This window comes from Symphodus melops (genome assembly GCF_947650265.1).
Source record: "Symphodus melops genome assembly, chromosome: 13".
NCBI lineage: Eukaryota > Metazoa > Chordata > Actinopteri > Labriformes > Labridae > Symphodus > Symphodus melops.
In genome coordinates, this window is record NC_136703.1 from 1,179,117 (window position 1) to 1,191,172 (window position 12,056).

General features: G+C 43.8%; 2 protein-coding genes across 3 annotated transcripts; one reads left to right on the forward strand and one right to left on the reverse strand.

Annotated features, from left to right (window-relative positions):
* Positions 1-60: 60 nt before the first annotated feature.
* rhoaa (ras homolog gene family, member Aa) lies at positions 61-4,938 on the reverse strand. 2 transcript variants are annotated; one of them, XM_079358502.1, is made up of 5 exons: positions 4,837-4,938; positions 3,246-3,468; positions 2,661-2,781; positions 2,436-2,566; positions 61-2,150 (listed from the first exon to the last, which is right to left on the reverse strand). In XM_079358502.1, exons 1-5 carry the CDS (start codon positions 4,908-4,910, stop codon positions 1,977-1,979), a joined length of 723 nt encoding a protein of 240 aa, XP_079214628.1. In that variant the 5' UTR covers positions 4,911-4,938; the 3' UTR covers positions 61-1,976. The 2 variants fall into 2 exon arrangements, with proteins under 2 accessions (XP_079214628.1, XP_079214629.1); XM_079358503.1 differs by having other exon boundaries at positions 3,246-3,401; positions 4,837-4,918.
* Positions 4,939-5,971: 1,033 nt separating this feature from the next.
* On the forward strand, positions 5,972-12,053 carry tpx2 (TPX2 microtubule nucleation factor). The gene is made up of 17 exons (XM_079359577.1): positions 5,972-6,080; positions 6,391-6,520; positions 7,610-7,738; positions 7,998-8,121; positions 8,249-8,305; positions 8,407-8,523; positions 8,611-8,720; positions 8,813-8,958; positions 9,429-9,600; positions 9,687-9,825; positions 10,037-10,253; positions 10,330-10,425; positions 10,648-10,821; positions 10,899-11,045; positions 11,122-11,233; positions 11,454-11,641; positions 11,719-12,053. The coding sequence occupies exons 2-17, from the start codon at positions 6,412-6,414 to the stop codon at positions 11,827-11,829; spliced, it is 2,148 nt and encodes a 715-aa protein (XP_079215703.1). The 5' UTR covers positions 5,972-6,080; positions 6,391-6,411; the 3' UTR covers positions 11,830-12,053.
* The last annotated feature ends 3 nt before the right edge of the window (positions 12,054-12,056 follow it).

Below are 12,056 nucleotides of genomic sequence, written 5' to 3' on the forward strand. Positions count from 1 at the left end.
GGAACATGGGGAAGATTTTCATAAGGTGACCTTTAAATGAAAAAAAGCACACAAGCAGAATTTGGTCATAAGCAGATTTATTTCCTTTAGAATACATAAAAAGACACCTGGAGGATATGTTTGTATATAAAGAATAATCCTCTTATTGAAGAGTTGTGGTTTCATTATTTGACATTCTGCTCCAAACGGGAAAAACCAAACTGACCTCTGTGGTTTGAGTTGTGTGCAAATAATACAAAGTAAGCCAGTAGAATATCACATCAAAATAAAATAAAACAGAAGACCAAAAGAGAAACACAGTGAACAAAAACAATCTTTTTGTAAATGTTTTAACATCAGCCAGACAAATAACAGCTAAGAGACAGAGAGGGCAGAACTAAGAGAATAAAATGTCTCAAAGGATTCAGCATCGTGTTTCCACAGCACATATACCATTAACATACTCGCATATTAACGCCTTCTTAGCTGCTTAGATTTGCACTTCTTATCTCCAGTCAGGTTGTGGACACATAAAAGGAATCTGCCTGCTCGTGTTTCAAAATAAAAGCCTTCAAGAAGCAGGGAGGCTATTATTTTGAAGCACCTTCACCACTGGCAGCAAGTCCCTGAAATTGAATGACCAATAAGGTGGTTCAAAAAATGTTAATACTTTTCAATAAATCACATTTTGAAACAATGAAATCTCTGTTATTTAATTATCTAAAGTATTGAAAACTACCAAAGGTTTTAAAAACTACAGCGTTTCAGTCTTTATTTCAATCACAAGCTACGTGTGAGACAGAAAGAGAGCAGCAGATTTCCATTTCAGTTCGCAGGTCGGTAAGTGTCGAGTACTTCTAGCGTCTCGTGAAGACGCAAAAAAGGTGTTTGACTCTTACAAAGAGATGCACAAATACATTGCCAGTGTATGTAGATGTGCAAACATTTGTTTTTGGTTCACACCATAGTGGATTGATTTGTATCATAACTGTTTTGTTTTTTAACTAAGCATTCATTTTGAATAATTAGGGGCATTGTAGGCGTTCGTTAGTCCCGCCTCTGCGCCACCACTTTGCTTATTATTAGATTGATCAAATGTCCAATATCCCAACCGCCATCTTTGAGTTTCAAAACTCTTCTTCAGAGACCGCGTCCGAGACGAGAGTAAGGACAGGGAAAGACACTGACTCCTCAAAGTGTCCGAGTCCTTTCAAAATAAAGCTTCAACAGCTGCTCGAAACTGAAAATAACGAAACGTAACATGAATCTATGACTCTGGAAACAGTGCTGTAAGGAATCTACGATCACTGAATATTTTAAGGCAACAGGTGAAAATGAAAGACGTTAAGCATCAACAGAAAACTAAAACAGGAGCAGATCAGTAAACATGGAGGCTTCTCATAAGATATAATAAAATAAAGGCTTTTCTCTAATACAGCCCTTTATACGTGTGCGTGTTGCTATTTGAGAATATACAGTAAGAGGAAAATAAAACCTTATCGACCATATACAGTGTGTTCGAGAGTCCACGATGAGACTGCCGTTCAGCAATAAGCTCGTAAAGACACTCGAAGAAGTCTCATCACCATCATGTAATCCAATAATGCCATCAATCAGAGTTCAGGTGGTCCGTTTATGGTAATGTTGGCGTGTTTATGAAGCTAGATAAAGGAGAATGATTTCAAAGACTATTAGCAGAAACTAAAAGAGCAGACCCCCCGAGACTCGCCTGTGTGTACTGGAGAAACCTTACAGTCCTCCCCCCTTCGCTTTACAATCTATGAACTCGAGGTCGATGAATCCTGACACACTTGATTACAGTATTTAAAAGCTAAAAGCTACAACCTTGGACTTTAATGTCCCTTATGTTTTGCGTTAAACTCTCTTTTAGTCCCTTTGGCCTGGTTTGATTTTCTCCCATCTCCCCTGAATGCCTCGCTCAGCTGTGCCCACAGAGCAGCCAATCCCCTCCCTCCCATTGAACCCTGAGTGATCCTCTAAAGCAGAATGCAGCCGCCCTTCTTGAGTCGTTTCTTGCTCTGTAGCGCCGCCCTGGTGGCCATCTCAAACACCTCCCTCACACCGTCCTTCGTCCTGGCAGAGCACTCAAGGTAATCGAAGGCGTTGATACGGTGTGCTATCTCCTTTGCATCTTCTGGCTTCACCGGTTCCTGCCATTAAAAAAATAAACATTCAAGGAATATGCATTTCATAATTCTTTGTGCCCGGTCCTCCACGTTTTAAGATAAAAAGCCTCTGGGGTGTCGGTTGGCCTCGTGGTTAGGTCGCACGCCCTCAAAGTGGAACGGCGTCGGTTCAACACCTTTTCCCGCATGTGATTCACGCCACTCTTTCTTCCAGAATTCATGCTCTATCCAACTCCTGACTCTCAAATAAAGGCCCAAAAATAAATGTGCAATAAATAAAAAGGATCTGAACAAAAACGCTCGACTGACCTGCTTCATCTTCGCCAGCTCTCGACGCGTCTGCTCATCGTTTCGCAGGTCTTTCTTGTTTCCGACCAGGATTATGGGCACGTTGGGGCAGAAGTGTTTCACCTCAGGAGTCCACTTCTCTGGAATGTTCTCTGCAGCAGAGACCAGGTGTACACGCGGTGTTTAACATGAAGTCAGTGCAAACAGAACATTGGTTAAAAAAATTAATAAAGACGGGAATCTCACCCAAACTGTCGGGGCTGTCGATGGAGAAACACATGAGGATGACGTCTGTGTCGGGATAGGAGAGAGGCCTCAGTCTGTCGTAGTCCTCCTGACCTGCCGTGTCCCAGAGAGCCAGCTCCACCTACATCAATGTTTCATTTAAAACCATCATGACGTGCAGGTCACACAGCAGGATTTTTTCTTTCTTCTTAAATTCCTCGGGCTCAAACGCACCATGAAAAAGCTGCGATGCGTTGCTGATTATAATTTAGAAAATTTTAAACAAATGGCTTGCAGCTGAACCCTGAATTTCCCTCGGGATCAATAAAGTATCTATCTATCTATCTATCTATCTTTAAACATGGCTGTAACGCTACCAGAGCCTGGCCAATCACACGTTCAGCCCTGCTGGCCCCGCCCCAAAAGTCCATCGACTTTACGCGGGAAATTTGGTCGAATCACTCATAGTTCCTCAAAAAGACCAAAGTTCTGGTCAAAGTGGGCCGTATGTCAAATAGCTGCTCTACATGTGGATCATCGCTTATTATGTCAGGAAAATCAATCTAAATAAAATAATAAATCATAATAAATAAAAAAATAGCTCACCTGTTTACCTTCCACCTCAATGTCTGCCACATAGTTTTCAAACACCGTGGGCACGTAAACTTCAGGAAACTGATCTTTGCTGAAAACGATGAGGAGGCAGGTTTTTCCACACGCTCCGTCTCCAACGATCACCAGTTTCTTTCTGATCGCCGCCATCTGAACGAGTAACAAGCAGTGCAAAGTCAAATCACTGTTAAACCTGCAGTGAGGCCGAGCTGAGCGCCTAAAGGGACAAAAACAGAAGATGTACTAGATCAGTGGTGTCCAAACTTTTTTTCTTGCGGGCCAAAATTGTCACGTTAGAATCGCTCACGGGCCACAGAGTTTTTTTGTTTGTTTTTTTTAAATATTGGAAAGAACTTTTTGTATTTTGACCTCTTCAAAAAATAATGTAAATACACAAAAACTAATTGCAGTGGGAAACTGTTGTGTTCTAATTTTTTGGAAAGAACAGTCAGGCTTTTATAGGTCTCCCTCGCTAACATGAAAAAGAAAAAGAAAGAATTATGCCATCTGATGAGGCCTGGGGCCAAAATCTTCTGATTCTTCGATTTGAAGTCAAGGGCCACAAAAAATCCACTCAAGGGCCACAAATGGCCCCCGGGCTGCACTTTGGACACCCCTGTACTAGATCAATCCTGTGAGGGGAAATATTTGACCAAAAAATAACGACATTACAGACTTGATTCAGAGAAAAACAAATTAAAAGACATAAAAAAGGAAAATAAAAAGTATTTAATTTCTTTTATGAATAGTTTGAGTCTGATCTACAAAGATTTAATGTTTTTTTTAAACTTTAGAACACAATAGTTTCTCACTTGACTTTATTTTTGAAGACGTCATTATCTAAAATATAAAGCGATTCTAACACCACTGATCTATAACGTTATATTAATGCGTCCTGCTGTTTGGCTGTTCAGGGCCTCCGTAGTAATGTGAAGCGTTGAAAATGAAAATATTTATGAAATGAATTGACTTGGATGATAGAAGGAAACGTGTAACTGAAACAGATCTATCTTTATTTTATTTAACATTTAGTGAACATTACGCAACTACACTAAATGTTCGTGTTCCTTATTTAAAAGATTAACCTCATCTTCAATCTAATAACCCTACTTTATCTCCTCCAGATGATTAATATAATAACACAGATGATGTTTGGAGACAATCTTTTAATAAAAACAGATAAATCACTTAATTTAGGAAGTTTTAAGATGAATTCTAACTTCACTTCCTCAAACATCGACAGCTACTGTATCTGTCAGGTCCTCTTTAAAGTTAGACTGCTTTCTGCCACACATATCTGACTTATGTAAAGTGATTTCATGTTTTAATATGTTTTTATTCGCAGTAAATTAAAAACATCTCTGAATCAGAGAAGCGATCAGCTGGCTCGGAGCTAGCCGCTAGCCGCTAGCTCGCTAACTTGGCTAACTTTTAGCCGCTTGTCAGGCTTTAAACGTCACATTTTGAGGCCGTTATTTACTCCTGTACTCTGTCGGATTCATCGACAAATAAAAATAAATAATCAGAGACGTAAATTGAGTAGATTAAGAATCGAAATGTGATGATTTTTATCAGAGGTACTCGCCTTTCTTGAGTTTTCCTGTTGGACCTGGTCGTCCCTCCCCTCCGATAGTGCCACGAAGTTTGAGCCCCGCCCATCCCGATTACTTTCAACCAATGGGGGCCATCGAAATCATGATTGAGTGGCAACATAACGAATCACTAGACACACATGTATGTCTATGAATCGCACAGTGTTGCTTCATCTTGGGTGGAAGAATGTGCCTTATTTTCCTCACACATTAAACCTTCCAGCGAAAATTACTAATTTTACATCCAAAACTTGAAGTTTCATGTTTTCTAAAGGGTATTACATGATGCACTTTTTTCCGTCACCAGTTCTTTACTGAGAACGTGTTACTAAAGAAACTAAGTAAAGGAGGGAGATGCAATCAAAGTGCTTAATAGCTGTCATAAAAACAATCTAATTTATCAGAAACTGAGAATATGTATAAAAAAAAGAAGATATATTATTATATTATTTAAAATAATATATAGACATTGGTTGAGAAGTTAACCTCTCTATACTATATAGGCCAAATATCATGCAGCAGCACTCATAACGCTTCTAATACACATAAAAGGAGCATCAGTCATTGTTTTACATGGCATTGTGTAAAAGAGAGTGTGTCAAACAACAACATTTAAAAGGGAAACACCTTACATTTGTTGTCAGAAAGTAAGAGAAAAATAAGATTCTGACTTGATAACTTCGCCTATTTTAACTCAACAAATGTTCTCTGTCGGGAAGTTGTTTGTGAGTAAAGATTCAAGACCGGGAGGAAGCTGCCGAGGAGGATTACTTCAACCATCATGTGTGTCATTCGACTTCCTCTTTGAAACATGACATTTTGCAGCCCGCTTCCCTTTTACCGTTGGCAGTGATGGCAACATGGGTTGACTTGTCGATGTAAAAATGACTGAAAGGGCAAAAAAAGGGCAATATTTGCTCATGATGCCCATGTAGACTAATTTTACTTTCATTACTTTAGTTTGTCCCTTTAGAACTACAGACAGGCAGCGGGTTGTTCATGTCATTTCAATTAGATTAATAATTGTTGTGTTTTTGTTTATCATTCAACGCAGCATACTTTTCACACGTTTTTACGTCCGGATCACATGATCAGACTTGTTTGAGCCAATCAGCGGCGAGCGGGTGAATCCTCAGTTGCTATTGGCTGTTTCAAACAATCAAAAGGCAGGAAATTTAAACTGTAACGGTCTGACTCCACAGTTAGAGTCGCTTCGCTGTAGAAACGGACATACTCGGTAAGTTTTTAGACAATTTATACACTTTTAGTACTTAAATGATTCGCAATGGAGTTATTTTTTAAGCTTGTACATGATTAAACACATTAAAGCATCTATAAATGAATATGAAGTCCTCGTTCATCGTTAGTTAACGTTTGCTAATGTGAAGCTAGCATTAGCCACCTAGCTTGTTTTTCCGTCTTTCTCTAACGCGCAGCTCACATTATAAAAACACATTCTCCCAATGCTCGGCTAAGTAATTAAACTACTCAATGAGAATGCAACACTTTGTTCAGCTCGTGTTGAAGATGTGTCGCTTCTTGTTCAGGTGTCGACACCTCCGTTTATTATGGCTGAGAATGAGTCCGGTGATTCCTCTAAGTATGAGTTTGATGCTCCGTCCAGTGTAGTCGACCTGAAGGAGATGGACAATGCTGTAAATGATGACATGTGGTTTGGTAAGTGCATACCTCTTTTGTTATTGTCTTCTGCAGCATGTGTGGAATAAGTGTTTGTTTGTTTTTCTCATCATGTTGCTCCTTCACAACATTACTGACCCACTGTGAGTTATGCATCCCCCTCTCCCCTGCTGCCACAGTTCAAACCTCTGTAGATTTAATAATATATTTTATTTGTAAAGCGCTTTCAGGTCAAAGTGTTGTACATTGCATACAAAACAGTTTAAAAACATTTCAAATAACTAAAACGAGATTAAACACACAGACTCCCAGGGAAACAGGAGAAATTAGGATTCATAATAAACAGTAAACAGACGGCTCTTTAGCTTTGCTTTAAAAGCTTCAACAGAACACGCCTGCCTGATGTCTGCAGGTAAACTGGTCCGTCATGTCGGTGCACGGACACAAAAAGCTTGTTCACCAAATGTCGTCTTTTTTAATTTGGGGACACTTTAGAGGACTTGTCCCCTGAGAACGCAGGACCCCTCTGTGAGACTATCTAGCAGGTTGTCACAAAGTACAAATAAAATGCAATCTTACAGGTTTTATTTACTCCTTCCAGTTAGACCAGACCCTAACCCTTAAACAGAATCCACCCGTCCCTCCGAAGTGGGTGGATCTACATTTAACTTTTTTCCCCTCCATTTTGTTGCTAAAAGCAGCCGTTAAGAAAAGCTTTCCTACAGTTTCATGTTTTGAGTTGGTTTTGTTCAACCCACTCGACCGGGTTGTCGTGTATGTTGAATTAAATGATTAGCATACAGAGTGAGTCGGGCTTGTGTTCTGCGTCTCTGATCCTTACAGCCTGAGGTCAAATAATTACTGAGTACGGCAGCACAATAACATGTGGTTAATATCGTTATCTTAATCTGATCTTTTTTAATGTAATCTGGATTAATCACAAATGTTTAACAGAGGGAAGCTCTCTCTAATATCTCACTGGACATTTGACACGCTCTGACATTGAGCCAGTTATGCTCTCCGGCATTCATTAAACTTAAACACTGTGAACAATGAGCAACACATGGGCGTTGCTTAAAGCTTTCTACACTGTCACCTGCTTTGTAAATAACTGTCTCTTACATGCAGAGCAACAAGCCGGAGGAGGAGACGGTCACCTTCAAACACCGGGAGTGGACAGACACTTCATGAGAACCAACGGACTCAACCAGCCAATCGCCATCGTCACTCCTCAAGTCAAGAAAGACGCTGACTCTGGTTAGTTATCCTTGCTGTCTGTTACTTATCACTAAGGATGTACTTGTGTTGGTTTTTTGTTTGGCTACTCTGGAGGGATGTGTTTTCCAGGTGGATCTGAAAGGTAGTTTAATTTCTCTGCAGACAAAGACATGGACGTACAGCTGTTACATAAAAACAAGAATCTACAGGACTCGTTTGCATTCCTCTGATGTCTCTCAGGATAATTTATGGTCTCATCCTCGTGTGTTTGTTAACATGAACGCTGTGGTTCTTCCAGGTCCCAGCACGTCCACAACTCCACCTCAGAACCTGGTCACATCCTGGGGCGGAGGAACCCACGCTCAAAATGGAGCGCGGCCGAAAACCAGAAACTCAAATAAACCACCTGCCCAGCCGTGCAGGTACTTTACGGGACAATGTGGAGGAAGCAGCTAGAATCATGAAAAAATGAAGGATCACTGTTTAGTGGACCAATCGTTTCAGCAGCTCACCGTGTGGTTGATCTCTCATTCGCTCCTTCATTCTCAGGGTTTCCAAACGTAAATCCACCGCTGTGGCTGCACCGCCATTGAAGAAACAGAAGCAGTGAGTATCGTGAACGTGCTGTCGAGAAAAGAGAAACTTCACACACATTCAATCGTCTTTGCTGCTTTTCAAGTCTTTAACTGAAGTCGTTTTTATTTTAGGAGTCCTGTAGCTCGACCGGTCCGAAGAAGCAGCGCCACCCGCCGCAGAACCGTGCAGACGAACACCAGGACTTCAGCCGCCAGCCGGCCTGAAGCTCCAACACCCTCAAACCCTGAGTGAGTCCACAGCTGGCAGAGAATCACGCGCTGGTCAGTGTGGCTCACTCTGGAGTCTGAACCTTGTCGTTCTGTCCGTCCTCGCAGGCCGAACAGCTCCGAAGAGCAGGAGATGGAACGCATCAGAAAGCTGCAGAAGGAAGTCGCTCTGCACCGCAAGAAGAACGAGGCGAGCTACAAAGCTGCTCTGGCCGGCAGTGAGTAAACCATCCTGTTAGCGACGTCTGTGCTGGATGAGGAGCTTTATGAGAGTCGACCTTATAACCGTCTTCACGTTGCTTTAATTCAGATCCACCACCAAAGAAAATGGTCCTCTCAGCGACCGTGCCTAAAGAATTCCACTTCAACACGAACACGCGGTCTAAGACAGCGGCTTCCTCCACGGCTCACAAGGAAGTGGACTTCGCAGCCCAGCTCCGCAAACCCTCGTCTCCAGTGAGTCACCGTGAGACGGCCTTCACGCCGCAGCGCTCTCAGCAAAAGAATTTAAACTTTACATGTGACTATTCATTGAGTTTAAAGGAACAGTGTGTTAGCTTTCATTCATCACTAAGCAGAAACTACAGGATGAGAAGTCTTGACTTGGAACGCAATGATCCCTCACAGCCGTTGTTACTCCGTAAAGTACCTAACGAAGCTTTAATGATACAAACATCTGTGATTAAAATGTTGTTTGACACGTGGCAGAACTTTGTCCGGCTCACAGAAAGCTGCTTATTGACGAGCCTCTTAGTTTTGTTTAACCGTTAAAATTAAAGTCATATTGTTTGCAAGGGAAACTAAACGGCAGCGACTGAAATGTTTAACGGATGTGGTGCGGACAGCCAGCGTGCGATCGTCCGTTATGATTGTTTTCTTTAAAGTTCGCAGAGAATCCAGAAGCTGACATCTCTTCTTTACTTTAGGCGAAGGCTTCAAGAGGCGCCACAGTGCCCAAACCCTTCAACCTGTCGACGGGACACAAGAGAAAGATGGACGAGCAGGGCGCCTACGTGCCCATGGCTCAGCAGATAGCGCAGTTCCAGAAGCGAACACCTGAGCGCTACCACCTGCGCAGCAGACGGAGTCAAGCACGAGGTGAGTGAGAGATGTGGGTCTGTTTCTTTAACGCTCCGAGTCTGTGTGAAGTGGGACTGAAGCGCGTGCATGGATTGTGTCTTCAGGCCCTTCTCCAGTGAAGGGGGACCACCTGAAGCTCACCCAGCCTCACACCCCACACCTGATGACCAACCAGAGGAGCAGACCCCCCACCGCTAAGAGCAGCGCTGAGCTGGAGGCCGAGGAGGTCGAGAAACTCAACAAGTAAGGACATTTTGTTTACCTGTCCAATCAGTGACGGAGAAACTGCACTGATGTGAAAGTGGATCTTAAAGGAGCATCGACGTCGACTTTAATCTTCAGTTTTTGCTGAAGGAGGAAGAGATGAACCTGTGCTTTTGCTCTGAAAGTCTCTGAGGCCTGGAGGCCCTTCCTGTTTCCTGTCCACAGCGTTAATGTTGCGTTCAAATCTTAGGTTTAAATTCAAGGCTCTGGAGCTGAACCGGAAGATCCTGGAGGGTGTAGAAGGTCTGAAGAAGCCGTCGGTGAAGGAGCCGACCGTCCCAGAAGGCTTCGAGCTGCAGATTGAGAAGAGACTCCAGGAGAGACAGGCCAGCAGAGTTCAGGAGGAAGAAGAGCCGCACACCTTCAAGTCGCAGCCTCTGCCCAAGAAGATCCTGGAGGGAGTGGTGGTGAGTTTTAGAAACCATGATGCTCCTGAAATGATTTAATTACGATTGTAGCTGAGAGTTCCCGTCTGCTCCACAGGGAGTACCGGAGAAGAAAGTTCTGCTTCCCACAGTGCCCGAGTCTCCAGCGTTTGCCCTGAAGAAGAGGATTCACGTGGAGCACAAAGTGGAGGAAGTAAGGACTCGTTTAGATCTGTTCAAACAAATCTGTCGGGTTCAACTCGGGGACGGTTGGGGAGTTTTTCAAATGTATCGCTAAAGGCATTAAGAGCCGGTCTGATGGTGACTGTGTGAACGAGGTTTCACGTTCAGTCTCTTCTGATATGGTCAAAACATTTCCAGGAGTGAATGTTTGGAAACGTCCGTAGAATTAAAAGCTTTGTTTGTTTTTCACCAGGTGAAGCCGCCGTCACCGATCAAAGCCCCCCCTGTGCCTCACTTTGGCCTCCCCTTCCAACCCCGACTCCCAGAGAAGCACAACGTGGAGGTGTGTCCTTTCTCCTTCGAAGAGAGGGAGCGAGAGAGGAGGGCGCTGAAGGAGAAGAAACTGGAGGAGATGCGAAATGAAGAGGTGGAGTAATACGTCCAGATCTTTACCACCTCAGAGCGCGACGCACGGCTGTGCTCATCATGCTCATCTTTTCCCAGGTTCCCCAGTTCAAGGCTCAGCCTCTCCCGGATTTTGACGCCGTGATCCTCCCGGAGAAGAAGAAGCTGGAGCCCACAAAGCCCGAGCCCTTCAAAATGCGTCTGGACGAGCGAGGAGCCGTGAAGTCCAGCCGCTGGGAACAGATGGTAAGAAACCAAAGCAGCTCTTGCACGCTGATGTTCTTCCTTTAGCCTCGGACGTAAACGTGTCGCGTTCTTGTAGGTGAAAGAGGAGCAGAAGCAGCGTGAAGAAGCAGCAGTGTTCAAAGCCAGGCCGAACACGGTCACTCATAAAGAGCCTTTCCAGCCTAAAAAGGAGAGCCGCACTTTATCAGGTAACACGACCGCCACGCACCATGAAGCTAACCCTGCTAGGAATGTAAACATTTAGCCTCTGCACAAACCTCCAGGTGTTTGTGTAGTACAAATATAATGTGGCCCAGCTTGATGGGCATCTTCTCAGCTGTTCCGTGCTCCGGCTCTCTGCTCGGAGGCCGCAGCACGCTGCAGCATCGTGTCACTCACTGTGTCCCTGTCGCCTTCGTCACACTCTAGAAGGCATTAACTCTTCCACGGTGACGGAGGCCTTCGAGCTGTCGACGGAGCGGCGTGCGCGGGAGCGGCAGGAGTACGAGCGTCTGGCCAGCGAGAAGGAGGCTCTCAGGGCGCTGATGGAGGAGGAGCAGAGACGAGAGGAGGAGCAGAGGGAGAAGGAGGAGGTGTCGAGGATGCGACATGATCAGGTGAGCGGGCTGATCCGGGGTCTGCGTCGTCGCTGTGGTTCAGCTTCATTCTGACTTTGTTGTTTCTCCTCCTGCAGGTTCACAAAGCTCAGCCAATCAGACACTACAAACCTGTCGCCTTGAAGAAAAGTGAAGTTCCTCTCACCGTACCTCACTCGCCAAACTTCTCCGACCGCTTCCGCCTGTGATCCTCCTTCTCCTCTCTATGTTTTTGTTTTTATCCTTTTAGGCAGAACCCTGAGCTGTGTCATCTGTAACCGTGTAAATAGACGTGATTTTGATTTGACTGAAGCTCTGCTTTTATCTGTCCTGTGTTGAGCTTTAGATTTTAACCTCATGCTGTATATTCTCTCCTCTTTTCTAACGTGTCTTTAATAAAGTTATCAAATAGAGCCACGGCTTCTGAATCATTTTA

Coding starts and splice junctions, on each gene's coding strand:
- tpx2 (XM_079359577.1), top strand. CDS start 6,412: ATGGCTGAGAATGAGTCCGGTGATTCCTCTAAGTATGAGTTTGATGCT. Junction 7,739..7,997: donor CAAGAAAGACGCTGACTCTG/GTTAGTTATCCT, acceptor TGGTTCTTCCAG/GTCCCAGCACGTCCACAACT. Junction 10,822..10,898: donor AGGAGATGCGAAATGAAGAG/GTGGAGTAATAC, acceptor ATCTTTTCCCAG/GTTCCCCAGTTCAAGGCTCA.
- rhoaa (XM_079358502.1), bottom strand. CDS start 4,910: ATGGGCGGGGCTCAAACTTCGTGGCACTATCGGAGGGGAGGGACGACC. Junction 2,567..2,660: donor CGACAGCCCCGACAGTTTGG/GTGAGATTCCCG, acceptor TCTCTGCTGCAG/AGAACATTCCAGAGAAGTGG. Junction 2,151..2,435: donor AGCTGGCGAAGATGAAGCAG/GTCAGTCGAGCG, acceptor TTTTAATGGCAG/GAACCGGTGAAGCCAGAAGA.